The following is a 13,236-nucleotide window of genomic DNA, read 5'->3' as shown; positions in this document are numbered from 1 at the left end:
CAATGTTCAGGTTGCCGACACCGAGAATCTTTCCGTGACCTGATGGCGTTTGCTGTTGTAACTTGGTACCAGCGGCAAGTGCGAGGTTCCAAAATCTGCTAAATAGCGCTGCGAATGTTGCTACGGAAGAAGTCAGCGCTGCCTACCAGAAACATCAACTTCCAGAGTTTGTCACGTATACGTCACTACCGCTTACAATTCCAACCCTCCCAGTCGACGCGGCCATCCTAGATGCTGAAGGTGCCGACAAAATGACTCATTGTTCCGGAGTCACGCTCAACACATAGTGCTTACAGCAGAAAAGTAAGGTACTCCTGGAGGGTGACAGCACCGATACCATGGACGACGTCTTTGATGTTGCAGCGGTTCTAGCTGCAGATGTGAAAATGATCCCTTGCGATTTGCTGGTCTGGCAAAAGCTGGTGCAAGTCGACAGAGTTCTACCAACGCTGCTTCCTCGTAACTTTGCTCACGTTGACGAGGCAGCGAGGCAGCAAGAGATTATCTCCACGGGGCCATGAGGGATTCGAGCTCAAACCAAGCCGACAGGTTTCTCAAGAACACCGTGGGGAATCATTTGTTTGCAGAACAGAGTCTACAAATGAGCTACACCGCGGGACTCTATTTCGCGTTTAAGAATGGCGTCCTGCATGCCATTGATGATAACTTGGCGGGAAACAGCCACCACTTTACGCTCAAAGTGTCTATTTCACCTACCAACTGTATCCTGTAGATCGTTGGCTGCTGCGTGCTTCTGCGCTTAGCCTTTCGGTTGCCGCGACGCACACCCACGGTAAGTCCATTATTGAAGGCAACAGCTCAGTCCCCGTCCTGGCTGAGGCCATGGCGAATACCGACAAGCTCCCACGCTCACTTCCCCACCTGTGGCCAGCCGCAGTGCATGTTGTACGATCCGAAGCAATTCTCGCTCTGGTGCTTAGAGTTCTAGAAGCCGGATTCGAGAAGCTGTACGAATTCGTAGGCAAAAGCCAGGAGCAGGGACAAGCACTAGTTTAGAGTTGGAGCTAACATCAGAATTCATTTTACTTTCCTTTGCATACTGGTGACCACAAAGTATACTTTCTGGACGAACCAGAAGCCGCGGCAAGAGGAAGAAGCGGGCCGACCGCTACAGCATCAAGTCGACCTGCACGGCGTAAAGCCTAGACAAGCAAGATGGCCACGGACGCAGACGGAGACGTTGAGATGACCGTGCCGCAGCCAGTGTTCGAGGTGGTTCAGCCTCCGAGCCTGAGTGCCTGGGACCAGGCGCCCCTAATCTCCTAGCGCCGCCAGTACGAAGCCAAGATTCGCAATCGCTGCGCGGTTACTGGCGAGCAGTACGAGCACGTTGTCACCTCGATCCGCAACTCGATCGAGCCGCGCATCCTGGACCACCAGGCTCGCTTCGTGCTGAAGAAGCGAGCGGCTGACGTGACCGATGAAGATCTCGGCCTGGAGATCACGCGGCGTTGCTCAGCGCTGCAAAATAGCCGCATCCCGGACATGGACCAGCTTTTCAAGGAAGAACTGAAGATGGACCTTAAGATCGAAGACACCGAAGCTCGTGTGGTGAATTACGTCGTGCTGTTTGACAAGATTGTGGAGGACCATGGTTTGGGTGGAATCCTCGGTAGTGGACGCGAAAATGAACCGAATTACGACGAACGCATGAAGTTGCGTTGCAAGTACCTGCTAAGGAACACTGCGCCAGAGATGTTGAGGCTGGAGATGGAGCGCCTGGTCATCGCCAAGCCGGTACTCCAGAAGGACAATATTGCGCTCTACGAGGCCTTAGTCGAGCGCGCACGAGAGCAGCAGCACTACCACATGCTGGCCCAGGAGCTCAAGCAGGTGGATAAACCTCGTAGCAACCCCAAGACCAATCACTCCAACAAGAAGCCAGCACTTTCGTTGAAGCCTCGTGTTTCACAGCCCCAACACTCGTCATCAAGCAAGCCCAAGCAGTCGAAACAAGAAGCCGACAAGCCCCGCGCACCTCCGCGCGATGGCTGTCTCGTGTGCAATGGAGCACATTGGGTGAAGGATTGCCCCACCGCTAGTGAGGCAGACAAAGAAGCAGCCCTAAAACGAATGAATGACATGAAGAACCAGCGCTTGCGTGTGAAGACTGTGCGATCAATAGGGCAGCCCGGCGAGCGTGCAGCCATTTTGAATGGCATATTGGAGGTGCCTTTCCGAGCCGACACTGGCGCTGACTACGACGTGATTACCCGCCACATTACGCATGAACTGAGGAAACTGGATGATGACCTCGTGGTGGAAGAGCTGGATGTGCCGATGAAGGTTAAAGTGGCAGACGGACGGCTCGTTCCTTGCACCGAGATGTGTGAAGTTGACGTGCAGCTATTAACGGCTGCCAGTCCGGTCAATCTGCGCAGACTACAGTGTGTAGTGATCGATGGAGATGCGGATGAGTTCTTACTTGGTGATCGAACTCTGAAGTCGCTTGGGATCAACGTGGATCATCTCCTGGAGCGCCTCGCAGCCAAAGGTGGCCCCGAGGAGGACGAGGATGGTATACCGGAGGATGACATCGTGGGCGCGACCAACCTGGATGAAATCATGGACCGACTCGACGTAATGTTGGACGACGCTGTCAAGGCCAGGTTTCCACACGAATTTAAGGATGCGCTGCGAGATGCCACCAAGGAAGAAGTTGATCTATGGCGGACGAAGCTAGGCGCGGACCCACCCGCCAAGCTCGAGCCACTGCGAGTCGTATTGGTCGACGGCTCCACACCGTATCGAACGAAGCCTCGCCAGTACTCTGAGCTGAAACCCAAGTTCCTTCGGGACTACGGCAGGCAGCTGGAAGAATTTGAGCTGGTTGTACGTAACAATCAGAGTAGGTGGGCTTGTGCGGCCATTCCCGTTCGCAAGAAGGGTCCCGTCGAAGACTTTCGGTGCGCCCCCGACTGCCGCCCGATCAACAAGCGCACCGTGCCTATCGCAGGTGCAATGCCAAACCTACTGGTGGTGATTGCCAAGGTTAAGGGTTTGCTTCTTCGCAACGTTCGATCTCTTCAAGGGGTTCTGGCAGCTTTTGCTGCACCCGGACTGCCGTGAATATTTCAGCTTCATCACGAATGACACTGTGTACACATGCCACAAGGAGCAACCGACTCGCCGATCCATTTCCAAAACCAAATGCAGGAGGTGTTTCGCGATATGGTGTATGAAAACGTACTGATCTGGGTGGACGATATCGTCGTGTTCGCTAAGACTGCGGAGGAGTTCATCGCGGTGCTCAAGAAATTCTTCGCTCGCCTCCGCGAGTATGGTCTGAAGCTCAATGCCAACAAGAGCTGTCTCTTCGCGCGTGAGATCTCCTGGTGCGGACGCCTCATTGACGGTGAGGGCGTTCGCCACGATCCCGAACGAGTTGCAGCTCTGTGTTCACTGCCGCTTCCAGCCACAGCGGCAGATTTGCAGAAGCTGCTTTGCGCAGCTAATTGGTTGCGTGAATCTATCGTGAACTTTGCCCAGCATGCGGCCCCACTTCAAGCCAAACTGGAGAGTGCATTTGAAGAACACAGTCGGAAGCAGCGTTATGCTGAAGGACTTGCGCTCACGTGGACGGCTGAGGAGAAGCACCACTATCGCGAGTTCCTTGACTCTGTGGCTCGATCAACGAAGCTGGCGTTCCCTAGCGAGGCGGCTACTGTGTGCGTGACTACGGATGCCTCGGACCGAGGATGGCCACTCATTGTCTCGCAAGTGGAGTGCTGGGATGACCATAAGATCTTGACCGACCAGTCGCACGAGCTTTTAATCTGCAAGGGCGGTATGTTTAAGGGTGCTAAGCTACACTGGTCGATTGCAGAGAAGGAAGGCTATCCCATTATCAAGGCTGCGAAGGACCTGGAGTATCTGCTGCACCGCGAAGCAGGGTTCAAATTATTTTGCGACCACGCGAATCTCATTCAGATCTTCTGCCCCCACACGGAGGTTCGCAAGCATGTGCGCGGAAAGTTGCAGCGGTGGGCCCTGATGCTGTCGGACTACCGCTATGAAATCGAACATGTCAAGGGCTCTAAGAACGATTGGGCGGATTTAGTGTCGCGCTGGTTGGCTCCCGCCGACACCTCTCAAGTGTCTGTCAAGGCTGTGCGGACTCGGTCGTTCCGTGAGCTCTCGCGCCTTCGTCCGCTTAGTGACGAAGCTTTCGTGTGGCCATCTGTTGATCAAGTCATAGGGGCGCAGCAACGCCACCGCCGCTCAGCGCCGTCGACGGCGACTGCGTCGGTCGCACCGGACTCTGAGCTCCTTCAGGTGGAGGGGAAGGTGTGGATCCCGGCGCCGGCCAAGGATCTGATCACGCGCAGTCTCATCGTGGCTCACTGCGGTTTGAACACTCACCGGGGAGCCGACGTCATGCTGCGCCAGATGCAGGCGCAGTACTGGATTAAGTCCATGGGAAAGGTGGTCAGGGAATTCGTCGCAGACTGCTTGCTCTGTAAGCACATCAGAGGCAGCCAGCTTATCCAGCGTCCATGGAGCGATCACCCCGAGCCTGCCGGACGCAACGAGGTACTGCACTTCGATTTTCTGTTTATGGGAGACTCGTACGGAAGCACGCGCTATTTGCTGGTACTGAAGGATGAACTGACGCACTACTGTGAGTTAGTGCCGAGTGATTCACCTACAAGCACGGTGACCGTGGCGGCTATACTGGATTGGGCTCAACGATTCGGACTGCCGGCAATGTGGGTTTCGGACAATGGCACCCATTTCAAGAACGAGTTGATGGAGAATCTGCGGGAACGATTAAGGGCGCTGCACACATTCGTGCCCGTCTACACTCCGTGGGTGAACGGCACTGTCGAGCGCCTCAACCGAGACGTGCTCCAGGTGGTGAGAGCGCTGCTGTTGGAATACCAGCTCGACACCAAGAGCTGGGAGCATTTGGTGCCTCTCGTGCAGGCCAATCTGAACCAAACGCCCGTGAACTCGCTTGGTGGCAATGCACCCCTAGAGCTCTTCACAGGCCTCCAAGTGTCGACGCAGCTGGACACGGTGCTGCTCCCCCGCACGTTGCAGACCAAGGCCAAGTTGATGAAGATTAACATGGACACAGTGGAGGAGGAGCTAGAGGTGCTGCGTGAGAGCCTACACTCGATGCATCAAGAGGTTGTGGATCGAAAGGAGAAGACCCGTATGTATCAGAAAATGGCTAAGGAGGGGAAACTCGAGAACTTCAGCGTTGGAGACTATGTACTTTGGTCTCGTGTCGACGAGCGTCTACGCGGCACCAAATTGATGGTACGCTGGGTGGGCCCTTACTGCGTGACAGAAGCTCGCGAATACTCGTTCATGGTGGAGCATCTCCTTACTGGTGACACCTTTGACGTTCATGGTTCCAGGCTCAAGTACTACGACGACGCAAGTATGAACGTCGATGAAGAGATCCTCGAGCACGTTGCCAAGCAAGGCATCGTGCTAGGAGTGGAGTGTTTTCGCGACCACCGCTACAACTCGGCAACGCAACAATGGGAAGTACTAGTATCGTGGCGACGCCTGCATGACATCGAGGAATCATGGGAGCCACTGCAGACCATGCTGCGCGACGTGCCAGTGCTGGTGGCCAACTACGCAGAACAGCAACAGAACGAGGAGTTCAAGGCACAGCTGGATGAAACTTAAACGCACTCGATACACCATGGCCAAGTGGCATTGCATATTTCAAGAGCGGTAGACCAGTGTGGCCAGCCCTGGCCAGTCTCGTGTCTGCCGCAGTGCATGTTGTACGATCCGAAGCAATTCTCGCTCTGGTGCTTAGAGTTCTAGAAGCCGGATTCGAGAAGCTGTACGAATTCGTAGGCAAAAACCAGGAGCAGGGACAAGCACTAGTTTAGAGTTGGAGCTAACATCAGAATTCATTTTACTTTCCTTTGCATACTGGTGACCACACCACCTCTCGGTTGACTTTCAATGAATACTCTACATTACCAGGAAAAAAATAAGCAAAACAATGACATTCGCATTCATAAGTACCCCCGGTTGCAAGACAATGCCTGCGGTTGAACACACTTGCACACACACATTGAATGGCTATCCTCTTGGAGTTGCTTGAAGAACGCGGATATCACCAACCTCCGAGTACCTTCGCGCCCGAATCAGCCGCAGCGAGTTGTCGGACAGACGCACTAGCGAGGACGAGAAGCGCATGTCGGGCATGGAAGCTGCGCGGAAGTCAATCCGATCCTGTCGCGTCTTGAGTGGCCCCATTTGCATCGCTAGCGTGGATTCTGCAACGCTGTCGAGAGCTTCGCTGACTGAGAGACTGGGGAATAGTCCCACGGACTTGTCGATGTCCAGGCCGTAGCGAGGGCATTGGTGAGAGTTCTGCGCTACCAGACACACAACGCAAGGCTACGTAATTCGCTTTAAGGCGAGGCTGGTTGCACTTGGCAACTGCCAGCGCCCTGGAATCGATTTCGGTGATACGTTCTCGCCTGTGGCTCGTATGTCTTCGTTTCGTTTGATGGTTGGACTAGCAGGAGCACTGAATCTGACGCTCTATGGCGGAGACATCAATACAGCATACCTGAACGCGAAGCTAGGAATACGACAGTATGTGAGGTCGATTGAGGGGTTCCCCTGTGAAATGGATGGGCACATCTACGTGGTAGTGAAGGCATTGTATGGGTTAAGACAGTCTGGACGTGAATGGAACACCGAGTTGAACCGGTGGATGCTGGATCGTGGCTATCAACGGTCTTTGACTGAACCCTGCCTATATTATCATGTTGAAGGTGAGGAGATCATGCTGGTTTTGGTCTATGTGGATGACATCTGGGTGGCGACCCAGGATGAAAAGCAGAAGGAGAAGTTGTTCGAAGACCTGGACAAGGAGTGCGGACTCAAGGACTAGAGACTTTTGACGCAGTATCTATGGGTGGAAGTGGAGCAAAACGCTGACCGCTTCACATCCGCCAGAGCAAGTACGCTCGAGAAATTTTGGAGAAGTTTGGCTACGCTGAGGCACACTCGGTTGGGAACCCGATGGAGGTGAATGCTCGCCTCGTGCCGCTTGGTGATGATGAAGAAAGCGACACCAGTTTTCCATATCGAGAGGCAGTGGGTGGGTTAATGTATCTGGCCACTAGTACCCGACCTGATTTGGCGTTCGCACTGAGCCAGCTGAGTCGCTTTGTAGCAAAGCCATCCAGCAAGCATGTTGGGGATGGAATTACGTATGACCGACAGTCGAGCGAGTCGAAGACTGTGGTGCTTGAGGGCTACTGCGACAGTGACTGGGCCAACGACCCGGAGACCCGCAAAAGCACGACAGGTTTCGTGTTCACGCTGGCTGGTGGGGCGGTATCCTGGATGTCGAGACGCCAATCCATCGTCGCTCTATCTACGGCTGAGGCAGAGTACGTGGCCGCCTGTGAAGCGACAATGGAGGCAGTTGCAGAAAGCAACATTCTGCAGGAAATACTGCCACACAAGTGTCTGAAGCTGCGCATTGGTATCGACAACCAAGCCGCGCACATCATGGCTACGAATCCTACCTACAGCGGTCGCACCCGACACATTGAGTTGCGCTGGCACTTTGTGCGTGAGCAAGCTGAACGAGGCGTGATTGAACTGCACAAGATAAGAGGCGAGGTGAACCCCGCTGACACTTTCACGAAGCCGCTCGACAAGCTGCGTGTGCAGAACATGCTGGGGCTGGCCGGCATTGGTGATGCGGATTAGTCGAAGCTCATGCTTCGAGGGAGGCGTGTTGGAATGCACATTGAAGACCAAGTTGAAGGTCAGAGTTGAGACCCGGGCGAAAGCTGAGGCTAGGTACCTGAGAAAATTAGCAGAGCTGAGAGCTGCGGGTCGTTGCATGAGAAACGGGCTCAAGCCCGAGAGTAGTGGTAAGAGCTGGGAGGCTCAGCCATTCAATCTTTTTCCTTTTTCCTACTAGTGGTGGCTCCAGGCCGTACGGACCAACAAGTGCACCATCCAAAAAGTATATTTTTGTTTGAGGCTGTCTCATATGAAATGACCGGAATAGCTTATCTATGCAAGGCTGCAGCTTGCTGCGCGTGCCCTGTGGCTCGGGCAGCAAGCTGGAGCCGATGGGCGCCTCTGCGACAGCAGCGCTGCGTAGAGGACGCACGTAGGAATGTAGGAGCGTTAGCTGCCCGTTAGCTGTCTGCCACGCATGGGCAGCAGACCGCGGGGCCCGTTGTGGCGCTGCGTGGTAGCAGGCCATGGCGCCATGCAGCACCACACAACACGCGCGTGAGCTTGCGCTAGCTCCAGGCCGCGATGTGCACGGCGCAGGAGCGTCCAGAAGAGCGTCGCCGCTGCCGCCGCCGGCTCGCTCCGCGCGCTGGTGCATCGCAACGCACGTGCTCGACATTTGTGTAAATCGACGTAAATACATTTAGCAAGATAAACAGAGTGAAGGTCACCAGAAGCCAAAAAATGGTCAACCATTTCGGGAAATGTCTGACCATTTCAGAAATGGTTCGGCCAAACAGGTGAACCATTTCGCGAAATGGATATGTCGGCTGACCATATTTTTTATGGTGACCATTTCGGCCGAAAAATGTCGGCGAAAAAGCTAATTCTGACCCCCCCCCCCCTATTGACTCAATCGTGCTATTCTGGTTTCGCGCGTCCGGAAATTGTCGTTTCGAGCCAAGGGTACCCTGTTGGCTCCCCCCAAAGCCGTTGCCCGTCTCAAAAAGTCAAGTCACGTTCTAACGAGGAAAAGGACAATGCGCTTATGGCGACTATCTGGCCTTGCCCGGCTGCTCTCACGTTTTTACTTGGTATCGACGACCTGCTTCGTTGGTCTCTCTTATAACTGTCCTCACTTCTGCTTTTGCGACCAACCTGCAACTAGTTTTCACGCCCTCGTCAAGTTCGTCGGCATCTCGCGTCTAGGTCGGTGAAAGCTCGCGTTTGGCTGTTCCATGTCATCGGAAGGGAAGCCGTCATGGATTCACCCCGTACTACCCTAGGCGTCAGCCTCCGAGGAGAAAATCAAGTTGGATCAGGCTGTGAACGCTGGACCGAACAATGGCAGTGGCAACCAGTTGCGGATCGACTTCTCCGTCGTTAAGATCCTCGCCGTGGCTCTATTCATCGTTGGAGTGACAGGGTTGGTTCTCGCGTTCTTTTCGGGCAATGGAGCTAGTTTCTTTTCCGTCGAGGTCGGCGAAATCAACGACGTGGAGCGTAAAGAGCTGCTGGACAAGTACAATTCGAGGATGAGCAACTTCATGTCGGCCGTCAACAAAGCCATCGAGGTTGCTGTCGAACCGCTGGTCGCCGTGGTTCTATTGTGTCTGGGTGCCAAATGGTTTACTAAAAGCGAGACGGGTTTCTGGCTGGGGGTGGCCCCAACACTTGCGGAGGCTGCTCTAGGGGTCTTGATATGCAACAGGCCGACCTCGGTGAATGTCCAGCTAGTTCCGGGACGGACCCATTTGTGGATTGTGGCGGAAGACTTGGCTGTGACCGTTCCAACATACGACAGCTCTGCGTGGAACCCATCGCTGATCGAGAGAGCCCTCAACAATTCGGCACTGAACACCATCTTGCGCACTCGATACACCCCGGTCAAAAACGTTAGATTCACGTGCGAGAACCATGCTGAGAGTCTGCTTCCAATAGTCGGAGCGCTGGTCGAGCCCCCACAGGTCGTGTTTGGCTATCCTGAGAGCACTTGGCTGCTGGACGCCCTGCCGACGGCTATCGAACCAAAGGAGACATTCGAGCTTCCTGTTCGCGGTGACGTAAGTGATATGGATTTTGCTTTTTCTGCTCAACTTGAGACGGCTCAGTTGATGTATATCACGGCTCTGATGGAGTTGTTTGATAATCTTGGAGATCTTTGGGGTTTAACTGTCAGTCATGGAGATGATGGCGATTTCTACCGCTTTGTAAAAGACAGTCGAGCGGCTGCTGGAACGCGACCTATGAATCTGAATATGACGAGGACCTGACTGTTGGGGAACTGATGGCATTTGCTGGCGATAAGTTCATTCCAGCCGCATCCATGATGCTGCACGATCTCCTGGGAAAAGCGGCGAACATCGTCGTGGGTGAAGTTGGTGCAGCCTACCACATCCACGAACTTGCAGACTCTCTCACCTACACGTCGTTTACCTTGACATTCCGACCCGAGCAGTGAATGCAGCAGATGGAGAGCAAACCATTCCCATTTCGGCGCAGCGCACCCCAGATGGGTGTTTGTTACTCAATGATTCGTTGTTTGGCGCTTCGACACACACTATTAAGCCGGCCGTAAAGGCAACACCATTCTGCAGCGAAGCTATGGATTTTGAATCAGGGTGCGCACTGTTCCTTTCATCTCTCGGCAAACGAATCAGTGATAAACACTTCAACTTAACGGTGGTCGGTGATGAGCCGAACATCGTCGCATCGGAACTTCGTACAACGTACTCACTCACGATTGGTGTTTTTAACTGGACCTCGGAGGATTTAGCTGCTGCCTTCGAAGCCGGCTGCGCCGACGAATTTTCGAACTGCTATGGCGTTCGGCTCAGCACCGATTCGCTAAAGCAGCAGAGCAAGATACTCCTCGCTAGTGAAAGCAGCATAACCGATTCCCTACACGGCAGCATTGATTTAGGAGTGATGTTTCCCGGCAACTTGGTTCTTTTTTCGTATGGTAATATGGTCTGGTAGAAGCTCGTTCAAGTCGACAAGGCTCTACCCATACTTTTTGTTGGTTTGTAGCTTGTGGTTGAGGGGGCAAATTCCGAAGTGAGATTAAATGTTATCGTCTCTCAAACTACTCTCTAGTCTTCCCCTCCTGCTTTCCTTCTTGTTCTCCTTGTGCTCGTTGGTGCCTCTCATCAGACGGATTACTCCCGGTTTCCGCTTGACTTGATCTCAGTATATATGGGTAGTCATTGGTGTACCCAGAGCCCGGCTGCCGCCGGCTCTCCTGTTGCCGTCGGATCCTCCGAGTCATCGGCGGATGTGTCCACACGTTCTCCTCGTCCATGTGCATCTATTGGCGGCGCTCCCGAAGACTCATGAACACTTTTGCCCCGAAACTTTGATTTCGTTGCGCAGGAAGCCGGAGACTACCTTACCACCGTCGACCCATTGTCGTGCTCCTTTCAAGCCGATTCGTACATCAACAACACTGTGGCAAACCATTTGTTCGCCGAGGAAAGTCTACAAATGAGCTACACCGCGGGGTTCCACTTCCTCTTCAAAGCGGCCGTGTTGCACACGATTTCCTCCAATGATGGCCGATGGGTCCCCGATTTTATCGGTAACATCAACGTCTTCGTAACGCAAGTATCTATTCCATTCATTAACTGCATCATATCGGTCGTTGGCTGCTCTGCGCTATTGGCTCTCAGTATTGCGGTTGTCGTCACTACCAAGCGTGGCAAGTCCGTTATCGAGTCCAACAGTTCTGTTCCCGTGCTTGCTGGAGCTATGTCGGACACCGGCAAATTCCCACGGTTGCTGCTTAACCTTTCGCTTGAACTACCTGCCACAGAAGGAGCCCAGGCGCGTTTGGTTGGGCTTGATGAGGTCGAGATAGCGGCTGCAGAATTTGTAGAGAAAAAGCCTTGACATATGCGTTGGCCAGTTCGGTATCGACACGGATCTTTGCCATTCAGATTTTGTGTCCTTCAGACAAAAGATCAGGGAAGTAGGAAAAGCAGGCAAGCGGAACAGAAGGATCCATTGCATTCATAAAAACTTATTTTTTTACGCATCGAGGTAGAGAGCCTGTCAGCATGGAACTTGCAGGGTACTTGAGTAGTCAATTCGAACCTGGTGCGTCTTGATGGTCCCCTGTGTATCGCTAGTGTCGATGCTGCACCCCAGGTGAGAGCTTCGTCGAGCAAGGTGAAACATCACTGTTGGCATCCTTAATTGGATCTTGGAGGATCTTGTTATTGCTTTTGGGGCCGATTGCACCGGCTACCGCTTTGGGACTCGCATCGCTACAAATGCTCTGAAGTAGCAAAACAAAATTCTCCTTGCCGTCAAATATCCGCGCATTTCGAATGAAAGTGCCAGCAGATCGTTCAGATCGTTCTCAATGAGAACGATGAGAACTTCGCATCACCGGTAGGCGGGGGTTTCGCCACATTGCAGCCCTCACGGGATGAATTACCGTTCCTGTTCTACTCGTTGATAGTGAAATAAAGTATCCAAGAGTTCAAAAACCGAAATTCAGATCGTCTGGCGAAGCCATCGATTATCGTGCCCAGCAAATACCGCAGGTTACCCTCATTCAACACTAGCTGCAACTGGACAAAGTGAGTAAGCCCCATTTTGATACTGAAACTCATCCGTCGAAGTATCCATGAGCTCAAAGCCCGCATCCAGATCGCCTGGCAGAGCCCTCAATTATTGCGGAGACATCGCCTCGTCAGGTTTGTATTGGTCGCAAAAGATGCGCCGAAGCGCTTGTGGCTCAGTAGTGAGCACCTCGTCCACGGTTGTCCACACCTCGTGGCCCGTTAGTGGAGAGCCAAGCACCATCTGCCCCTCACGAGCAGCATTCTCGAACTCCAATGCATTCAATTCTGCAAACATAACATGGTTAGGTCACGCATCCACCTACAAATTACATCACCAAATTGCCTTACCAGTCTTGAATAAAACGTGAATACAGAGCTTGTCTTCTTCATACCAGAACGCACTTTCTTTCCCATCACAACTGCGGCGAGCAGGATCGTAGAAACCAACATACTGCTGAGCGATCATGTACAGTGTCCAACGAATTCGGTTCGGCCCAAGCGCATCTTCGACCGACCCCGTGACGAGCCACAATTGCTTTTGTGGTTTCGGAGTCACCACCAGCACGTGCAGCTGACCCACCGCTGGCTTAAAGTTGGCTCCGAAGTACCTGGGGTTCTTGGGCCACAGCAGTGGCTGCATCTCCACGAGCCCTTGCGGGCAACCGTCGCCATCGAGCTCCACAGAAGCGAAGTCACTATGAGCGTCCAGCCACGTGCCGTCGGACTTCTTCGCCAAGAAGAGCTGCAGATCACACGCAGCCCACACGGTGTTGGGAAACTTCGACTTGATCTCGTCCTGCAGCAGAGCGACGGGGAGGCTGTCGTTAACGACGGCAGCGATCAACTTCCTTTCCTTGAGCAAGGCGCAATTTAGTGTCAGCATCTTCGGCAGGTTCTGGCGAGTTAAGTTTTGTGGAGTACATCTGCATGGTGCGAGGGAGCGCCACGCTGCACCCATGAA

The 13,236-nt window shown here is 53.5% G+C and overlaps 3 protein-coding genes across 3 annotated transcripts; 2 read left to right on the top strand and 1 right to left on the bottom strand.

Moving 5' to 3' along the window:
* Positions 1 to 1,176: 1,176 nt before the first annotated feature.
* PHYSODRAFT_333190 (hypothetical protein) lies at positions 1,177 to 3,090 on the top strand (the record flags this gene model as incomplete). Its single annotated transcript, XM_009530338.1, has 2 exons — positions 1,177 to 1,233; positions 1,288 to 3,090. 2 exons carry the CDS (start codon positions 1,177 to 1,179, stop codon positions 3,088 to 3,090), a joined length of 1,860 nt encoding a protein of 619 aa, XP_009528633.1.
* A 5,878-nt stretch (positions 3,091 to 8,968) lies between these two features.
* PHYSODRAFT_301665 (hypothetical protein) lies at positions 8,969 to 11,595 on the top strand (the record flags this gene model as incomplete). Its single annotated transcript, XM_009530337.1, is given in 5 exon segments — positions 8,969 to 8,981; positions 9,001 to 9,881; positions 9,929 to 10,164; positions 10,305 to 10,677; positions 11,080 to 11,595. 5 exon segments carry the CDS (start codon positions 8,969 to 8,971, stop codon positions 11,593 to 11,595), a joined length of 2,019 nt encoding a protein of 672 aa, XP_009528632.1.
* Positions 11,596 to 12,819: 1,224 nt separating this feature from the next.
* PHYSODRAFT_417934 (hypothetical protein) lies at positions 12,820 to 13,158 on the bottom strand (the record flags this gene model as incomplete). The annotated part of the gene is made up of 1 exon (XM_009530336.1): positions 12,820 to 13,158. A coding segment is annotated over one exon (339 nt), but the record flags the coding sequence as incomplete, so codon positions are not given.
* Between the last annotated feature and the right edge of the window lie 78 nt (positions 13,159 to 13,236).

Source organism: Phytophthora sojae (genome assembly GCF_000149755.1).
Source record: "Phytophthora sojae unplaced genomic scaffold PHYSOscaffold_5, whole genome shotgun sequence".
Taxonomy (NCBI): domain Eukaryota; phylum Oomycota; class Peronosporomycetes; order Peronosporales; family Peronosporaceae; genus Phytophthora; species Phytophthora sojae.
This window is presented reverse-complemented; position numbering and strand designations above follow the sequence as displayed.